Source organism: Heterodontus francisci, chromosome 11, assembly GCF_036365525.1.
Source record: "Heterodontus francisci isolate sHetFra1 chromosome 11, sHetFra1.hap1, whole genome shotgun sequence".
Taxonomy (NCBI): Eukaryota; Metazoa; Chordata; class Chondrichthyes; order Heterodontiformes; family Heterodontidae; genus Heterodontus; species Heterodontus francisci.
This window is the reverse complement of record NC_090381.1, coordinates 19,587,659-19,607,381: the sequence shown is the minus strand read 5'-3', so window position 1 is coordinate 19,607,381 and position 19,723 is coordinate 19,587,659. Positions and strand designations below refer to the sequence as shown.

Below are 19,723 nucleotides of genomic sequence, written 5' to 3'. Positions count from 1 at the left end.
ACCATTCACTACCATTCTCATATTCACTGCACTCTCTGGGAGAAAGGTCATGCTTTTTCCAGCAGAGGGATCTGGTGGCCCCTGTGTCCCTGAGTACGACGATGGGTTTGTGTGCCACACTTGAGGGATATGTGGTGACACTCCCTTGGGGTACGAAATCGTGATCACTTTCAGGGATTCTTGTTAAATTTTGCTGCACCCACAGCAGTCTGTTTCCTGGGTCTTACTGCTGTTGCAGTTAAAGCCACAGCCTGCTCTGCCAAAGAACCAATCAAACATGTTTTCTTGAGTTTCAACAAGAAAGATGTAAGTTTATTATTGTTACAGTCCAAACCGGTTAAAATTACTGAAATACACTACGCAGTCACGCACACATTCACACGAGAGTCGCACACACACACAAATAGATTACAGAGGGAAAACAGCTTTGGTGGTTGGAGTAGAGTCCAGAATAGATGGAATTTAAATACAGTTTATCAGTCCAAGAGTCCTCTGTTGAAATTGTAGTCCTGACGTCCTCTCTGGGCCATATGCATGGTTGCGGGCTTGCATGTCAGAGCTCCGGAAGTTAGAAGAAGGAGTTTGATCCTTATCCCCTGTTTATTGGCTGTGGCAGTCTGTAGGCTTGAGGCTTTAACAGTTGCAGCAGAGTCTTCTCTGGATCTTTACTGGAGAGAGAGAGAGAGCAAGCTGCCTCGATGGCTTTTCCAGTAACTCTTCTCTGCTTTCTGTGTGATAAAACTGTCTCCCCAGCGCTGCGCAAGCAGTCACACGCCATTACCAGACCTCTCTATGGTGTTAATGAGGTCCTTCTGGAATCTTCTCTGAGATTCCAGGCTCTACCCCTCAAGCTGTCCAGTCACACTTGGTGAGGGTTGGCTCTTTCAAAATCAATGGGTGTCGATTGCCCCTGATGACCATGTTGATAAGGCTATTTCAGGTAATTTAATCAGAGCACTCCATTGTTCTGGCTTGGTGTTGTCTCCAGTCTAATCTTTTGGTGTTTCAAATGTAAATTGCAATGGCCATCTTGTCTGCCAGTTTACGTTTTAAAAAAGTTATTTGTAAGAATTTCCAGTAAAAGTCTTTGGCAAGGTTCCAACTGAAGAAATTAATATTTCCCATTTGGCATGTAGTATTTTCATGACAGCGGGAATGTGGGGTTGAGATTATAATCAGATCAGCCATGATCTTGTTGAATGGCAGAGGGGGCTCGAGGGGCTGAGAGGCCTACTCCTGCTGCTAATTCGTATGTTTGTATGTATATTCGTATGCTGAGTTATTTTCACTTTACGGTCACAGTGCCAGCTGCTGCCCCTACATGCCTATGGCCAGGGGAGTCCTGAGGAACTACTTTCTGTAATGTCAGAGGAGTCATGTCAATTCTCTTCTGGCTGTGTTAGATTGTTTTGCTTTCTTTAATTGTTTATGCAGTGTGTCTTCTGCAATCCATACAAATATAGGAAATAAAGCATCTGACTATGGTGTAAGCACTTGCATTTGGCAAGCACTAGCTTTTCGAGTGAGCAACAGGATGCCAGCCCTCCAGAATTAGAAACTAATCCCTAGGCCATTTCTGCCAGTAGCTCTGGACTGAAATATCGTAGGGGCATTCAAAAGTTGCTGCTATTTGTGAAAATAAATCTCTGCACTTTTGTTTACTATATGCAAAAAAAAACTATTGGAAGTGGTGCAGGGAAAGGACTGACTGAAAGTGAAGAGTCAACCAACTGGGTAATGGAAGAGTCCAATTGGCATAGGAAGGTGATGTACTCCGAGGATGGAGGTGTTGGGCAGCCAATGACAGGGATGTGTGGGGGGCTTGGAGACAGGCCACGCAGTGACACCTCCGGGAATATGTCCAACCAGTGTGAGCAGTCAACTTTTTAAAAGATCCCCGTCAGTACGACTTTTGCCCTGTTCTCCTGTCAGTTTGTGTCTTTCCCTTTGTCAGACCAGCTCCAAACATCAGAAGCTGGGCCTACGCAGGGCGCTTCGCAGTCCCAGTGCTATGTGCATGCCTGCTGGCAAACCCGTGTGACAGATGAAGCGGTTTCTGGGGCATGGGATTGTCGGCATGGTTCCCATCCTAACTGGTGGGGGGATTTATGAATGGATCAGGTTTACCAGAAGGAAACAGTGGGGCAGGAGAATCATTCTCCCATTATGAAAATTTCAAAGAGACTGACAGTCTTTCCTAACAAAAACCTATTAAGGGCCAAGGCAGGTAGATAGAGTAAAGATACAGGTGAGCTATGATCTAATTAAACACTGCAACAGGCTGAAACAATGGTCTGGCTTCCCCTTGTTCTTGTGGCAGTGCCAAGAAGAAAGAGGAAGGAAAACTCATAAAGGAAACCCCAATCATGTGAAAAGTTGCTAGGCTTTAGCTTTTGCAGAAAAATGAACTGAGTTGATTCAAATCCTGGAATCCAACACAGTATAAATGAATTTACTTCATTGTCAGCTTCAAGCAATGATTTTGTTTGGGCTGTGAGTCTGTTCATTTCTTTTTGAGTTGAGGTGGTTTTCGGGACGGTGCCAGGTTCTTTTCCTGAAGCAGTTTTGTCATGTTTTCCATATGGGAAAGTTTTCTCTCTGCTGCAGAGTCAAGTCCAGGTTATTGCCTTTTCCAACCTGAACTGTTTTTGGAAAATAAAAATCTTTAATGTGTTTGGAAGACGACTTTGCTGGAATTGATAGCTGGTTGTTGAAGTGAACATTTTTCAAATAATCTGGCATAAACAATCAGTAATTCTACCATGCCTTCTAGATGCATTTGTTTCTAGTAGGTCAGAGGTGTGTTTTTTTTTGATGGATTTGGGGTTAATGTGCAATACTTAACGTAACCAGGCTCTCAGGCTGGGAGACTGCTTTAGTCTATATCCCAGAAACAAGTGAGAGGCCTGCAACTCCTTCGTGTGAGCTCCAGGAATCATAGGCTAGTTTTTCAGTTGTCCATGAGGGTGAGTATACGTGCAGACACGCATTGAAAATAGCATTGTCGGATGGTGTCGCTGGATCCCGATGTTTCTGGAACACAACGCAGTTTTGGAGGGTGGGGGAGGGGTGGTGGTGGGCTGGCCAGCAAACCTCCAGTTAACTGGCTGTTGAGCTTGTCGTGGAGCTCATTTACAGGCATTTGAGCAGCTGTTTTAGATTTTCATTTGGGAAGCACGTGGAAAACACAGAGCTGAATTTTATGTGCCCGCCGCCGATTTTGATCATGTGATGGGGTTGGACTGACCGTCCCCGGCAATGGTGTCAGCTGCCTCTGTGCAGGTGCTGACGTCATCTTTAAAGGGCTGTCGGCCCTACCGGCTAATTAAAATAAATAAATACATCCCTTTTGCCCCTATCCCAAACCCCAATAACAAATTAATTATTTGCTCTTTTACCCCCCCCCCCCCGAAAACACTTACCTTTTATCATCTGACCCTACCCACCCCCAGACTGCAGAGAAATTCAACGACAACCCTTTGTACCATCCCCGACACCCATGACATTAATTTGACCCCATTTCCCCCCCACCCCCGCACTGATAAACCTACTTCCCCCACCTCCCGACCAGTGTCGCACCTCATTTCCCCAGACGGGGATCCGAAGGTGGGGGAGTGCCGGCCTCTGGGCCGAAGATCGCAGCGGGACGCCAGGTGGCGACGTGAGCTTCGTTAATTAATTCATTTTAATTTATTTAAATATTCAAATTGGGGTCCCGTTGCCAAGTGGCGGGGGGGCACCATGCGACCTTGCTGCCGCAAGTAATATCGGGCCGGGCCCTCCTGTGTCTGGGTGTGTGGTGGCCGTCTCCCGAAGGTATCTTCAGGCCCCGCCTAACCCACCCCCTTCGCTACAGAACACAAAGCCTGGGAGAGAACACAATCCAGCCCACAGTGTCTGGGACATGTCCGGTGCAGCTGTCATAAACACAGCGGGGAGCCAAGAGGGCTGATGGATGCTCAACCAGTGGCAAGAGTTGCCGTCACGGGTGCTGAGAGGCTTGCATTTGTGCACAGTGTGGTTGGATTCTTGACAGGGACATGAAGCTGCTGGCAACACTTGGACAGCGGAGGTTGGTAGAGGAAGCCTTGGTGAATGAACAAGTTCCATCTGACAGATGTGAGATGGGGACAAGTTACCCTGACATTGGGCAGTGTACCGAGGAGGAGTTTCAGCAGATGCATCCTCCTGGTTGGGTGGAGGCCTGAGGAGCACAGCGAGGGGCTGCAAGGGGAAGAAGGTGCTACCCAAGACATTGGGTGTACTGCCGAAGAGTCAGCTTTCGGCAAATGACTGAGGAGGCTGCACCGATCCAGGCAGATCGTCTCGGAGATTTGTGCTCTAATCTACAATGACCTGAGGCCTCACAGCCTCCATGGCAGTTCCCTACCTGCAGCCATCAAGGTAACTGTCACCCTGAATTTTTATGCATTTATGCATACAGTCGGCAGCTCATCACTCCATCAGGCAGGTCAGGGCTATCATACCCAGGAGGGTGGGGGACTACATTCTCTTTGACACAGATGGTCCAGTGCAGGCACAGAGGACATTGGGCTTTCCGTCATCGATGGATTTGCTCTGGTCCAGGAAGTAAGGACACCCATGCAGCCATCAGATCAGCCAGTCAGATTGCTGAACAGAAAGGGCTACCATTCATTGAATGTCCATCTGGTCTGTGACCGCAGGAAGTGAATCTTGCAGATCTGCACCTGGTTACCGGGCAGCTGTCATGATTCCTTTATCCTCTGAGAGTCCCAGGTGTCGCACCTCTTCAGGCCCACATCCCGACTCCATGGGTGGCTGCTGGAGGATATGGGTTATCCCTAAAGAGCTGGCTCCTGACACCCATCCGCTATCCAGGCACGATGGAGCGAGGCTCTACAACCAGAGCTATCTACTAACATGGAGCTGCATTGAACAGACGACGGAGAGGAGGAAGAAGGGGAAGACAAAGGGGGCGCCAGAGGAGCCCAGCATCCAGGCATTGGAGGAAGACTGCTGAGGCCATCCCATGTGTCTCCGGGATCGGCAGGCTGACCAGGCTAATTCAGCAACGTTTCACTTGAGCAGCTCTCAGCCCTATAACAGATGACTCTGACTCACTTTCCTTCAGTGAGAGAAATAATCCGTCAAATGCGCACATTTGAATAATCCCATTGCCACCCAAGTAGATTGAAAATGGAGCGTCCACCGTCAACAGTCTCCTATAACACAGACCATGGCATGGCAGCAAACCCAGGCCCCCCCTCCCCAACCCCTTAACTCCATGTCCCATGTCTCAAGTAATAAGAACATACAAGTCTGATCGTGGACATAAGCAATTATTATTAAAGGAAAAATTACTGACCACACAAACTGAGAAAATATCACCAAGGTGACCCATTAAGTACATCTAATGGCATAGCACCTTGCATTCCCATCCACTTCTACAGGGTGCTCCCCCTGTGGCTGAGGAAGAGGTTGGAGCCAGCCTGCTGCCTCATCTCTACCTCTGGCTGAGATGTCCGTGGCTTCTGTCCTCATCGGGGTTCCTCCACAGGCTGCCGTGCCTGCGTCGTTGCAGGGGTAGCTTCTGTCACAGGGCCTTGCTGCATGGATGGTTTCTCAGTCGGAGGGGCAGAGAAGGTGAGGGATGACACCGGTGCCTCTCGAGGAGTGGCTCCCTCATCAGCTTCTTCGACTGCCTTAGCGTTTTCATGGTGCCCTGGCATGCTGGCTGAGGCTAGCGACTGGGACGCAGCTGGCATCCACTCCAAGCATCTCTGCACCATCAGCGACACTGAGCGGTCAATGCTACAGAGACTATTTTCTCTGTGCAGGTCAGTGCGCTGCTCCTTCATTCGCTCAGAGTGCTGTTGAATTTAGTTCTCCATGCGATTGACCACTCTCTCAATGGAGGAGCTCATGTGCTCAAATCTCTGAGCCATGACACAGCACATGTGCTGCATGGACCCCTCCATTGTTTGCCTGTGGCTCCGCAATGCCTCGGGGATCTCCGACATTCAGGAACTCTTCTCTGGAATCGGCAACATTCGGGAAATCATCTGCCTTTGATGCTCCAGAAAATCCCTCCTTGTTTGTGACACCCGAGACCCAGTATCTTCTCCCAGTGAAGCATGGTTGTGCCTGTCCTCCATCCTCTGAGAGGGACTGCCCACGGCTGACTCTGCCTCACGCTGCTGCTCCTGCTCACTGTGATTTGCGGCTCACCCAGTGCTCCCCGTTCTAAGCTGGACTGAGGCCCAACCGAGATGAGAGTGTCTGCGCTGGTGGATGGTGTGGAGGAATGATGTGACGGTGCAGGCTCTGGAACATCTCTCCCCGTCGAGGAGACCGGTGACTGCTGGACGAGAACACTCTGCTCCCACTCCATTACTGGCTATGTGGGAAATGCAAGAAGGTGGTGGTGAGAACTCAGGCTACTTGGCAGGTGCCTCAGCACAGCCAACCCCGTAGACAGCGGTTGAAGAGCCACAGCGCGCATTGGGCAGGAGTTTTCTCCATGCCCTTCACCTGACGACACAGCTATCAAATGATCCTGCTTTTCATGACCTCCCATCTTACCATCACCCACCGACTGGCGAAATGGCACCCTCACGATCTCCAGCATTGCCTCCTCCATCGGGGTCAGAGTGTGGAGGTCTGCACGCTGCCCGTCCCAGATATTTCCCTCAAATTATGTGCTCTCTTCTACAGGATGAAGAGAGAAGGATTTATGAGTCAGCTGCCCGCCCTCACCTATTCCAGCATGACATCCACATGAGATGTTGTACCACTCAGTGATGTTTCCTGTTCAATTGTGATCCCTATGTTAAGGTTGCTGACACCTCGGTGATCCAACTGGCCACTTGATCTGACAGTTCAGGAGAACTATGCCCCTCAGTCTGCTCAGCTTGTGTGAATGCTGGTGTATACACAGTTAGAGGCCTGTCACCCAGGTGCCACTTGCCAATCACTTTTCCAGACCTTATCAGCTGATTATATTGTTCACTGCACTGGACCCACGTCCTTCTGGTGACTGCCCAGCTGCTGACCTCCATCGCCACCTCTATCCATGCCCGCTTTGTTTTTCTTGGCAGATTTCTTCTTCCGGATGTCAGGAACAATATATTTCTCCTGTCGCATGCTGCATCCGTTAAAGACTCAAGGGAGGAATCTGAGCATCACAGTGCCACCCAGGGACACCTGCTTGTGCCAGCGCTGGCCCTCTGTTACTGGGTCCCGCTCGTGGGCTGTTCCTGGCATCGCTAATTGGGTACCGAGCTCACAACCTGGGCCAATTAGACCCTTTGCCTTTCAGAATCGTGTTGCATCACTGCGCTGATGTGGCAAGAGGTGGGACCTGGAAATGATCCAGGCGTCAGGCTCCCGACCCCGGGTTGAAAATCCAGGCCCATATTTCTGCCTTGCTCCATAAAGCATTGGCTCTTTTGTTAGTCTTTGACGTATGAACAGGGAGTTGAGCCCAGATTGAGCACTGTCCTTTGAATTGCTATTCAATGCTGCAGGGATGGGAGTAGAGCCAGAAACCTTGGCACATTCTTAGTTGGCACCCATGAGAGAAATCATTCTGGTATTGCACTTGAGTGCTGGCACAGCATGGATCCCAGCCTCACAGTAAAGCTGGTGCCCCAAGGGTTAAATATCAGCTTTCCTCCTTGATTGATCATTGTTAAAAGTCTGATTTTTGAGCGTGCTATGATGTAAACAACTATTTTGTGAATGAAACAATGGCCTTTTATTTCTTGCTGATAATTTATTCTTAGCAGTGAGGTAGCAGGTTAGGAAACATACAAGATCAGAATTCTGGAAGTGAACTAAAATTCCAGAGGTTGAAATATTGATTGAAATGTATTTGCAGGTTACTGATGAGTGTTCTGTGTGGTGTGACTGATAATTAATGTCTAGATAGCCTCCATACAGGTGATTGCATGATTGTGTGGGCCGTGAGTTTTTCTGTATAGATACACTCAGTGAGATGATTCTATAATTCTTTGCCATTTACAACTTGGTGGTTCCAATTTTCCTCCTGTTCCCTGCTCTCAGTGAGCCTAAAAGACTTGATATTTCACCTTTTGCACCCATTTTGTTTGCTTCTTGATTGCTGTAGATGAAGGTCTGCATCGATGCAGTTGTCTTCTTGGATGGAAGGAGTGTTTCAGGTCATGGGCCATAGTGTGAGAAAGAGGTCAATTACAGATGTTGCAGTTGAATGAGGAAGAGCAACTGCAAGTCGGGATAGTAGATGAGTGAGCTCGGGTATCAAACTGGGCACAGAATGTCCAGAAAGTGAAGGAGGGAGGTGAAGGTGTGTTTGGTGGTGGGGCCAGAGATGATGTGGTAAAAGCAGAGGCGGCTGGGGTGTAAGGGGCAAGTAGACCCTGTCATTGCTGAGAAAGGGAGAATGGGTGAGAACAGAGGCATGAGAGATGGGGCCAACACAGTCAACAGGCCCATAAATCTTGGCTGAGAAAAAAAAGCCTTCAGACGCTTTGCTGTGATGGAGATTAAGCAAATGTGAGAATGTGTGCACAGAAAGGAAATGCACGTAGTTACTGGAAATAAAGCAGAAAGTGCTGGAAATACACAACAGGTCTGGCAGCATCTGTGGAGAGAGTAACAGAATTAACGTTTCAGGTCTGTGACCTTTCATCAGAACCCCTAGTTATTGTTTAAAAGAAACAACTTGCATTCCTATAGTGCCTTTCACAACTGTTTTCTGTGCTGTAATTTCTGTGTTAAAAACGGAATGTGTCTCAAAATTCTATCACATGGTGGGGGTTCGGGATGGGGGCACGGCGTTGGGGAGGGCAGGGTAAAATTGTCCAAACAAGTTATTCAGAAAAGACGAACATGAAAAATGTTATGAGGGGTTGGAGAGGAGAAAGAAACTGCTGCCAATGCAGTCTGCTTTTTTCTGAACATTGTTCACTTGTTTTATCCTGCCAGTACACTGGCTGATTAGTGACAGTCTACGTCAAACACAAGTTGTCAGGATGAAGCCTTCAGCATAGAGGACAATGTTCCCAGTACGTCTGGATTTCTTCATTCAAACCAGATCATCACTGATTAACCATCTAATTCTGGACATGGGTTACACCTGTTCTGCTACTTTAAGAGTATTGAGTGATTGACAAGCCTAGGACTATTGTAGCCCCTGTTGGCCACTGTAGCTCAGAGATTTGTAACTTCCTACCCCCAATGCCACTGTTCTCTACAGGTACTTTCTCACATGGACTACTTTACATCGAGAAATGGCCCCTAAGGTATAGACTGCAGTTTGTGTGTGTATGTATATATCTTTTAATTGGATATGCATTTCAAAAAGAGGAATATAAAGGGATATGAGGTAAGGGCAAGGAAATGAAATTGGCCTAAATAGCTTCAACCAAACAGTTTAGTGCTTCTAAAATGGTTAAATGTGCCTCCTATTTGCAACCCTGATTGTAAACTTCTCTAGCCTGCCTGCAAATCTTATCCATCTTTCTTTTTCAGTGTTCACTGGACTATAATATACTCCCTGTGTAGTAACAGACCTCATTTTAATTACTTTATCCAGGTTGACACCATCAATAAAAACTTTCTAGTCCCTGGCTAAAATTGGGCCTCATTAATAACGATCAGCCTTTGTCCTTTTCTTGTCCTCTATCTCCTGGTGGATTTACAGCTGGGAATATTTTTTGTTTCCAGATTCGTCCTGTGTATTACCAAGTTTCTATTATGGCTGCAGTATCACATCCCACTACTCCTATTAGTGCCTCGGATTTCCCAGTTTTGTGTCTCTCGGCCATGTTCCCATGTACTGCAGAGAAACATTTATAGCCTAACAAACTCCACTTCCCATATTGTTATAAGTTTTACAGCAGCAAATAATAAAAGTATTGTATAAAAATGAAAATTGAATATATAACTTTAAAAGGGGGGCTGAATTCTGTTTGTGTGTACCAGCTCTATAATCTTAACTGACTCCCTATGTTGAACCTTATGGAAGATCTGTTGGTATAAGTTAAAAATTCAACGTTGGCAAATAGCTCTGATTTTCTTGCCACGGTGAGATAAGAGATGTTCACCATACATTTTGTGGTCTGGCATGCTGATCTCACCATTAATAACTTACTCTGTATTTACCTGCGTTTCTAATTCGAATACGCGCAGTGAGTATTGGACCGAGTTGGAAGTGATGCTGCCAACGGCCAATCTACTGGTCTCTCCTCATATGGTGTGATTTCTTTGTTATGCAGGTAATTGAAGCACTGAATATGACAGCGCTGCTACATTATTACTACCTTGTAGCTGAGATTCTGATGCAAGCTACCTTGTCGCTTATGAAATTGTAAATAAGCTCATTTCTTTGTCAGCGGTGAGTGCTCGGTGAGTGGATAGTTCATGGATAGTGACAGGTGTGCCGGATCCTTCTCATTTGTGGGTATCCTGGTACCAGTATTAAAGCTCTCAGGTGTGTCGACTGCCATTTTCCCAAATTCCAATATTTCCTCTGATCTCTGCACCCAATAAAAGTTCCATGCTATTGAGGTTCCCATCCAACCTGAGCAACCAGGCAAGCTAAAGGCTTCTTTTAAACAAACTACTTGAGAATTTGCTTTCATCACAGAACTAAAGTTGAACCTGGTCATCAGCATTGGAAACATAGTTGTATTTTGGCAATTTGTGCATTTACATAGCGCCTTTGACATAGCAAAATGTCCCAAGGCCATTCATAGGAGCGCTATCAAACAGAATTTGACACCAAGCTACATGAGGCAATATTAGGACAGACCAGCAATAGTCTTCCAATCCTCCTTAGATATGGGGGTGGTGCTAGGGGACTGGAGAATTACAAATGTTACACCCCTGTTCAAAAAGGGAACAAAGGATAAGGCCAGCAACTACAGGTCAGTCAGTTTAACATCAGTGGTGGAAAGCTTTTAGAAACGATAATTTGTGACAAAATTAACAGTCACTTGGACAAATGGGGATTAATTAAGGAAAGGCAGCACAGATTTGTTGATGGCAAATTATGTTTAACTTGATTGAGTTTTTTGATGAAGGAACAATGAGCATTGAAGAGGGTAATGCAGTTGATGTGGTGTACATGGACATCCAAAAGGCATTTGATAAAGTACCGCACAACAGCCTTGTCAGCAAAGGAATAAAAGGTATAGTGATAGTATGGATAAAAAGTTGGCTGAATGACAGGAAAGAGAGTAGTGGTGAATTGTTGATTTTTGGACTGGGGGAAGGTTTACAATGGGGTTCCCCAGGGGTCGGTATTAGATCCACTGTTTTTCTTGATCTGTATTAATGACCTAGACTTGTGTACAGGGCACAATTTCAAAATTCGCGAATGACACAAAACTTGGAAGTATTGTGAACTGTGAGGATTTTCAGACTGGAGGCAGTGGAGTTCCCCAGAGCTCAATACCGGGACTACTGTTGTTTTGATATATATTAATGAGTTGGATTTGAGGGTACAGGGCCCAATGTCAAAATTTGCAGATGACATGAAACTTGGAAGTATTGTGAACTGTGAGAAGAGTAGTGATAGACTTCTAGAGGACATAGACTGGTGGAATGGGTGGACATTTGCAGATGAAATGTAATGTAGAGAAGTGTGAAATGATGCAGTTTTGGTAGGAAAAATGAGGCGAGGCAATGCAAATTAAAGAATACAATTCTAAAGGAGCAGAGGGACCTGGGGGTATATGTGCACAAATCGTTGAAGGTGGCAGGGCAGGTTGAGAAAGCATTTAGAAAGGCATACGAGATCCTAGGCTTTAGAAATAGAGGCATAGAGCACAAAAGCAAGGAGGTTATGGTAAACCTTTATAAAACACTGGTTTGGCCTCAACTGAAGTATTGTGTCCAATTTTGGGTACACACTTTAGGAAGATGTAAAGCCATTAGAGAGGGTGCAGAAAAGACTTGCAAGAATGGTTCCAAGGATGAAGGATTTCAGTTACCTGGATAGATTGGAGAAGCTGGAACTGTTCGCCTTGGAGAAGAGAAGAATATGAGGAGATTTGATAGAAGTGCTCAAAATCATGAGGGATCTGGACAGAGTAGATAGGGCGAAACTGTTCCCATTGGCAGAAGGGTCGTGAACCAGAGGAGTCTGATTTAAGATGGGTGGCAAAAGAAACAGAGGCGACATGAGGAAAATCATTTTTATGCAGCAAGTGGCTTGGCTCTCAATGAAAGTATAACAGCTAGAGATTCAATCAAAGCTTTCAAAAGGGAATTAGATCATTTGAAAAGAAAAAAATGTGCGGGGCTATAGAGGGCAGGGGAGTGGGACTGAGTTGCTCTCACAGAAAGCCGACACAAACACGAAGGGCCGAATGGCAGCCTTCTGTGCTGTAACCATTCTACGATGACCAAAAGCTTGGTCAAAGAGGTAGGTTTTAAGGAGTATCTTAAAGGAGGAAAGGGAGGTGGAGAGGCGCAAGGGGTAAATTGTAGAGCCTGGGGCCCAGGCAATTGTAGGCACAGCCGTCGATGGTGGAACAATTAAAATTGGGGGTGCTTAAGAGGGCGGAATTCGATGAGCACAGATCTCTTGGAAGGTCGTAGGGCTCGAGGAAATTACAAAGATAGGGAAGGATGAACCATGGAGTGTTTTGAAAATAAAGGTGAGACTCTAAAAAAAATCAAAATTTTCCGGAGGATAGAACATGGGAAACCAGCCAGGACTGCGTTGAAGTAGTCAAGTCTAGAGATAACAGGCATGGATGAGGGTTCAGTAGCAGTTGGGCTGAGGCAGAGGCAAAATCAGGTGACATTATGGGTGGAAATAGGTGGTCTTAGTGATGGAGAGATATGTGGTCAGAAGTTTATCTCTGGGTCAAGCGAGCAGTGGGGTTCTGCCTCAGGTGGTTGCCAGAGAGAGGGATGAAGTTGCTAGCTAGGGAGCGGAGTTTGTAGCAGGCACTGAAGACTGTGACTTTGATCTTCCCAATACTTAGAGGAAATTTCTGCTCATCCGGTCTTTTCTTTTTAGGCAGTCCCTCGGGAGTGAGGATGCACTCTGGTTCAGTGCATTCTAACTGGCTAATGAGTCCGATACGTGAACCGCAGATTCTACCACATGTGGGTCAGGTGGTGTTTGAGGAGTTGGATAGGTGAGTTACATAGAGGGTTGTGCACTCCTGCTGCCTGGACTTAACTTCCACGAGTTCCAAAGTCACCTTGCAATTTCTCTGCTGCAGTAGTTAAAAGGTGCTGTCAGCAGGGCTCCTGATTCGCTAGAACTGTCTCATCAGTCCTGGCTGGAAAAGACCTTCTTTGCCTCTTCTGTCTGTCTCTCTCCAGAGGGATACCTTTGAAGGTTGAAACTTGCCAGGTTGGAGTGTCGGTCAGGTGATTAAGGGCTCTCTCCCTGGGAGGTTATGCTTCAGTTATACAGGGCATTGGTGAGACCACATCTGCATTATTGTGTACAGTACTGGTCGTCTTATTTCAGGAAGGATGCAAATGCATTGGTAGCAGATCAGAGAAGGTTTACTAGACTAATACCTGGAATGGGCGGGTTGTCTTCTGAGGAAAAGTTGGACAGGCTAGGATTATATCCGCTGGAGTTTAGAAGAGTAAGAGGCGACTTGATTGAAACATATAAGATCCTGAGGGACCTTGACAGGGTGGATGTGGAAAGGATGTTTCCATTTGTGGGAGAATCCAGACCTAGGGTCACTGTTTAAAAATAAGGGGTCGTCCATTTAAGATGAAGATGAGATTTTTTTTCTCTGAGGGTCGTGAGTCTTTGGAACTCTCTTCCTCAAAAGGCAGTGGAAGCAGAGTCTTTGAATATTTTTAAGGTAGAGGTAGGTAGATTCTTGATGAGTAAGGGGCTGAAAGGTTATCGGGGGTAGGTGGAAATGTAGAGTTAAGGTTACAATCAGATCAGCCATGATCTTGTTGAATGGCAGAGCAGACTGGAGGGGCTGAATGGCCTACTCCTGCTCCTAATTTGTATGTTTGTATGGACTTGAAAAGTAACAGGCTTGGAGACCTTAAGATGTTACAGCCTCCAGTTCTTTTAAGGCACGATGGTACTGCCTTGTCTGCAGTCTGTATTTTGAAGACTTTTAAAAGGAGATCATTGTGGTTACCCTACCATGTGACTTCTCACCGTTACTTTTCCAAAACTGTGGGGGGTCTAGGTTGATTAGCTCCATCCTGGTTTATTGTAAGACATTCATCCTGAGGAGGGTAAAGACAATGACCTTCTTTGTTTCTGGAGAAACCCATTCAATTCAGGAATGCCTCGATGGTTTCAGGATGGATGTCAATGACACCTCTTAGTCTGGAAGGTCTTCTTTTGTCCTTTCAGACAGTGAGCCAGTTTTTGAATACACAGGCCGAGGTCTGCTGACCTTGGGCAGCTACCTTTGCAGCCCATGTTCACTTTTAATGTCCATTGTGGTTCATTTAAAACAAAAGGAAAATTCAGTTCCAGAAGATGCAATGCTGAATATAGTTCATGTTCACTTTATGAATAGGACATGTCTGTACTGGTCATGACAGTCAGCATGTAGACAAGAAATAGGAGCGGGGTCAGGATCAGTTGGGTGACATCCGAGGTAACGGTGCGAGAGTGGAAAGAGAAGGCATTGCAGGTGATTCTCTGTGTACGACTGGACAAGTAAGAATTGAACCAGCCAAGTGCATTCCCAACCAGCAAGACAACAGTAGAGAAGTGTTGAAGGAGGATAATGTGATCAACTCTGTGAAAAGCTGCAGATAGGTTGAGAAGGATGAGGAGGGTTAGTTTATCATGTTCACAGTCACTTTGGACGTCATTTGCGACTTTGGTAAGAGCTGGGCGGAAACCGAATTGGAGGGATTTAAATGTGGAGTTATGGGTAAGGTGGGCATGGGTTTCAGAGGTGATAACATTTCCAAGGACTTGAGATAGGAAAGGGAGATTGGAGCTGGGACTGTAGTTTACAGTGACAAATGGGTCAAGTGTGGCATTTTTGATGAGGCACAGGCATGATGGGCAGAATAGCCTTCTGTGCTATACTATTATGTAATGGCAGATTCGGAAGGAGAGAAGGACAGCACCAAAGGAAAGGGAGCCATTAACAATATCAGTTAACTTGGGAGCCAGGAAGGGAAGCTGAGTGGTCAGTTTATTGGGAATAGGATTGGGAGAAAAGGAGGTTGGTCTCCTCGAAAAGATTACCTCAGAGGGCATGAAGAAGGATAGGGGAGAAACTAGAGAAAGATGGGAGTTGAGGGCTAGGTCAGAGGACAGCCTTAGGGGACATTTGGCCAGGTGGACGAGGGGAAAGGAGGGAAGTGGCAGAGGCAGCTGATTGGATGGTCTCAGTCTTCATTAGAAAGAAGTTTATGAGCTGTTTTTACTTTTTGTTGATGTCAGAGTGAAGGAGGCAGTGGCGAGGGTTTTAACAAAACAGTTGTGAAATTAAGCTGAGGTTTATCTTTACATTCCAGGATGATCCTGGGATAGTGAGCTGCTTCAGCAGACGAGGCAGCATGTGATAATACTTTGTGGTCCAGCCACAACCGGGAATTAATGGCTAAACCAATTTTCTGCCATAAACGTTCAAATCTGCATTCCTTGGTTTCAAGGGAATGGCGATAGAAACATAGAAAAATAGGAGCAGGAGTAGGCCATTCGGACCTTCAAGCCTGCTCCGCCATTCAGTACGATCATGGCTGATAATCCAAACTCAGTAACCTGTTCCCGCTTTCTCCCCGTATCCTTTGATCCCTTTAGCCCTAAGAACTATATCTAACTCTTTCTTGAATATATTTAATGATTGGCCTGAACTGCTTTCCGTGGTGGAGAATTCCACAGGTTCACCACTCTCTGGGTGAAGAAATTCCTCTTCATCTCAGTCCTAAATGGCTTACCCCTTATCCTTAGACTGTGACCCCTGGTCCTGGACTCCCCCACCATCGGGAACATCCTTCCTGCATCTAGTCTGTCCAGTCCTGTTAGAATTTTGTAGGTTTCTATGCGATCTCCTCTCATTCTTCTAAACTCTAGCGAATACAAGACTAATCTCTCTTCATACGTCAGTCTTGCCATCTCAGGAATCAGTCTGATGAACCTTTGCTGCACTCCCTCCATAGCAAGAACATCCTTCCTCAGATAAGGAGACCAAAACTGCACACAATATTCCAGATGTGGTCTCACCAAGGCCTTGTATAATTGCAGCAAGACATCCCTGCTCCTGTACTCCAATCCTCTCACTATGAAGGCCAACATACCATTTGTCTTCTTAACTGCCTGCTGCACCTGCATGTTTACTTTCAGCGACTGATGCACAAGGACACCCAGGTCTCGCTGCACCTCCCCCTTTTCCAATCTATCGCCGTTCAGATAATCTGTCTTTCTGTTTTCACAACCAAAGTGGATAACCTCACGTTTATCCACATTATACTGCATCTGCCATGTATTTGCCCACTCACTCAACCTGTCCAAATCACACTGGAGCTTCTCTGCATCCTCCTCTCAGCTCACACTCCCACCCAGCTTTGTGTCATCTGCAAACTTGGATATATACATTTAATTCCCTCATCTATATCATTAATATATATTGTGAATAGTTGGGGTCCCAGCACTGATCCCTGTGGTACCCCACTAGTCACTGCCTGCCACTCGGAAAAAGACCCGTTTATTCCTACCCTTTGTTTCTTGTCTGCCAACCAGTTCTCTATCCATGCCAGTATATTACCCCCCAATTCCATGTGCTTTAATTTTGCACACTAATCTCTTATGTGCGACCTTATCAAAAGCCTTCTGAAAATCCAAACACTCCACATCCACTGCTTCTCCCTTATCTATTCTACTAGTTACTTCCTCAAAAAATTCCAGTAGATTTGTCAAGCATGATTTCCCTTTTGTAAATCCATGTTGACTAGGCTATACCAGGGGGAATGACCAGGGTTGGAGAGAGTTAAGTAATTTACTGGGCGCAGTAGCATCAGAAACTTAACTGGACCAGCTACATAAATACTGAGCAGGTCAGAGGCTGAGAATTCTGCGGTGAGTAACCCACCTTCTGACTCCTCAAAGCCTGCCCACTCTACAAGGTACAAGTTAGGAATGTGATGGAATACCCTCCACTTTCCTGGATGAGTGCAGCTCCAACAACACTCAAGAAGCTCGACACCATCCAGGACAAAGCAGCCCGCTTGATTGACACCCCATCCACCACCTTCGACATTCACTTCCTCCACCACTAGCATACAATGGCAGCAGTGTGTACCATCTACACGATACACTGCAGAAACTCATGCACCTTCCAAATCGACGACCTCTACCACCTAGAAGGACAAGGACTGCAGGCACATGGGACACCATCACCAGCAAATTCCTCTCCAAGCTACACACCATCCTGACTTAGAAATATATTGTCATTCCTTCATAGTCACTGGATCAAAATCCTAGAACTCCCTGCCTAAAGCACCGCGAACTACAGAGGTTCAAGAAGGCAGCTCACCACCACCTTCTCAAGGGCAATTAGGGAAGGTCAGTAAATATTGGCCTAGCCAGCTACATCCACATCCCCTGAACAAATAAAAAAAATAAAGGTAGAGGCAAGGCTGTGACTGAGCAGCAGAAATAACAGGGTGAAAGCACAACAGTTTGCTCGGCAGCATGGGAGTTTGACGTCAACATCGTTGAGTGACCTGGGTGAGAGATTTTTGTTCTGGGCGGAAGTAGAAGGAAGTGGGTTCGGACTGGTGATGAGTTTTTTGAGGGTTACTTGGAAGAATGCAAGAAAGCTATAAAAGTTGCACATTGAACGACTCAACAGTTAAGTTTTGTTGCCGGGAATCTGCATACTCATTAATAAACAAAGACTTGAAATTATTAATGAAGACAGAGGTTAAGAATGCCTGGGGCTCAACAATAACCAGTAGCTATCAGCAAATGCACTTAATGTGTTGTTTAGAAGCAATCCAGCGAATGTGTTCAACAGCCAAATCAATGAGGTCATTTGCAGGTCAGCAGCCCCATTGTGTTTCAGTCCTAACAGCAGCAGTACGGGAAGTAGCTCAAATGCAGGAAGATCAGCATTGCATTGATTTTACTGGGGGTGGAGCCATGACCATTACCTTCTGGCAGTTTTCATTAGGAATTGTGGGAAGAGCATTACAGTCCAAGGAAAGGTAATGGCATAAGACACCTATTCTATAATTTCCTGTTTTGCACCATACAAGGGTCCCAAAGCTGCAGTTGCTGTATCCAGGAAAGTTTGGCCCAGTAGACGTTTGATATTCCGAAGCCGCCACCTCCCAAGTTTGCTATCTTGGTTGGATTTTTGACCAGCGGTTCACGATTTAGCCATGTCCCCCTGCCTGATGTCGGTCCCTGTGTCCCCTGGGAGTTTGTTTCATCGCTTTAAGGGGTTGGAGAGCAATGTCCTTTATTTTTCCCCTATGGCTTTTTGCCTCTCCCAGGAGATGGTGTGGCTGTTGTGGAGAGATAAGGGGGCAGGCTTGATGGTGTTAGCTGGCACATTGTCAAAATGGAAAATGATTGATGAACGAGCTAATCTTGCCCTGATATTTTGTCCGTTTGTTAAATCCTCGCCCACATGCCTCTCACTGCTAAGACGTTGGTACTGGTTCATTTCAGCTGAAGCCCATCATGTCTAGAATTTACTTGCCATAAGAACTGATCTGGAACCAGTGTTCTAGCGAAACGGATAAATAGGGTGGTCTCTAGGACTTTAAACTAGTGACTCGGGGGGGGGAAGGGAAAGGGAGTGTGACGATAAATAAAAAGGTAAGCAGCAGGCTAACGTGTGCAGGAGGGTTTAAGTTCAAGGCAGACGATGAAAGAAGCAGAAAGGAAGGATAACTCAGGAGTTATTATTAGAGATGTTGGGAATCATGAGGGTAAGAAAGCTAGCATAAAGGCACTTTACCTGAATGCTCGTAGCATTCGTAACAAGGTTGATGAGTTAACGGCACAAATCATCGCGAATAAATATGATTTGGTAGCCATTACGGAGACATGGTTACAGGTTGGTCACGACTGGGAGTTAAATATCCGGGGGTACCAGACTATTCGGAAGGACAGACAGACAGGAAGTTAAGGGAGGTGGTGTAGCTCTGATATTCAAGGACGACAAATAATAACATCACATTGGGGAGGGCAATAAACAAAGAAATAACTAATGCCTGTAAAAATGGTACGGCAATTATCATGGGGGATTTTAATCTACATGTAGATTGGTCGAACCAGCTCAGTCAGGGTAGCCTTGAGGAGGAGTTCGTTGAGTGTATCCGTGATAGTTTTCTTGAACAGTATGTAATGGAACTGACGAAGGGAGCAAGCTATCCTGGGTCTAGTCCTGTGTAATGAGACAGGAATAAATAATGACCTCATGGTTAGGGATCCTGTTGGAAGGAGTGATCACAGTATGGTTGAATTTAGAATACAGATGGAGAGTGTGAAGATAAAATCCAATACCAGGGTCCTGCACTTGAACAAGGGGGACTACAATAGAATGAGGGAGGACTTGGTTAAAGTGGACTGGAAACAAAGATTTTACGGTGGGACAGTTAACGAGCAGTGGAGGACTTTCAAAGCAATTTTTCAAAGTGCTCAGCAAAAGTATATTCCAGTGAAAAGGAAGGACGGGAAGAAAAGGGGTAATCTGCCATGGATGTCTAAGGAAATAAGGGAGGCTATAAAATTGAAAGAGAAGGCATACAAAGTGGCCAAAAGCAGCATGAAACT

The 19,723-nt window shown here is 46.0% G+C and overlaps 1 protein-coding gene across 7 annotated transcripts in view; it reads left to right on the top strand.

The window, feature by feature from the left end:
* The window catches only part of LOC137375112 (lactosylceramide 4-alpha-galactosyltransferase-like), a 108,335-nt gene that overhangs the window by 40,397 nt on the left and 48,215 nt on the right, over positions 1-19,723 (top strand). The window contains exon 1 of one of the 7 annotated variants that reach the window (XM_068041752.1): positions 13,079-13,118. The exons of the other annotated variants lie outside the window; for them this stretch is intronic. Within the exon in view, the coding sequence (XP_067897853.1) occupies positions 13,085-13,118 (34 nt within the window). The 5' untranslated portion in view covers positions 13,079-13,084. Of the gene's footprint in view, positions 1-13,078; positions 13,119-19,723 lie in introns of those variants that run through there. 7 annotated transcript variants of the gene reach the window in all.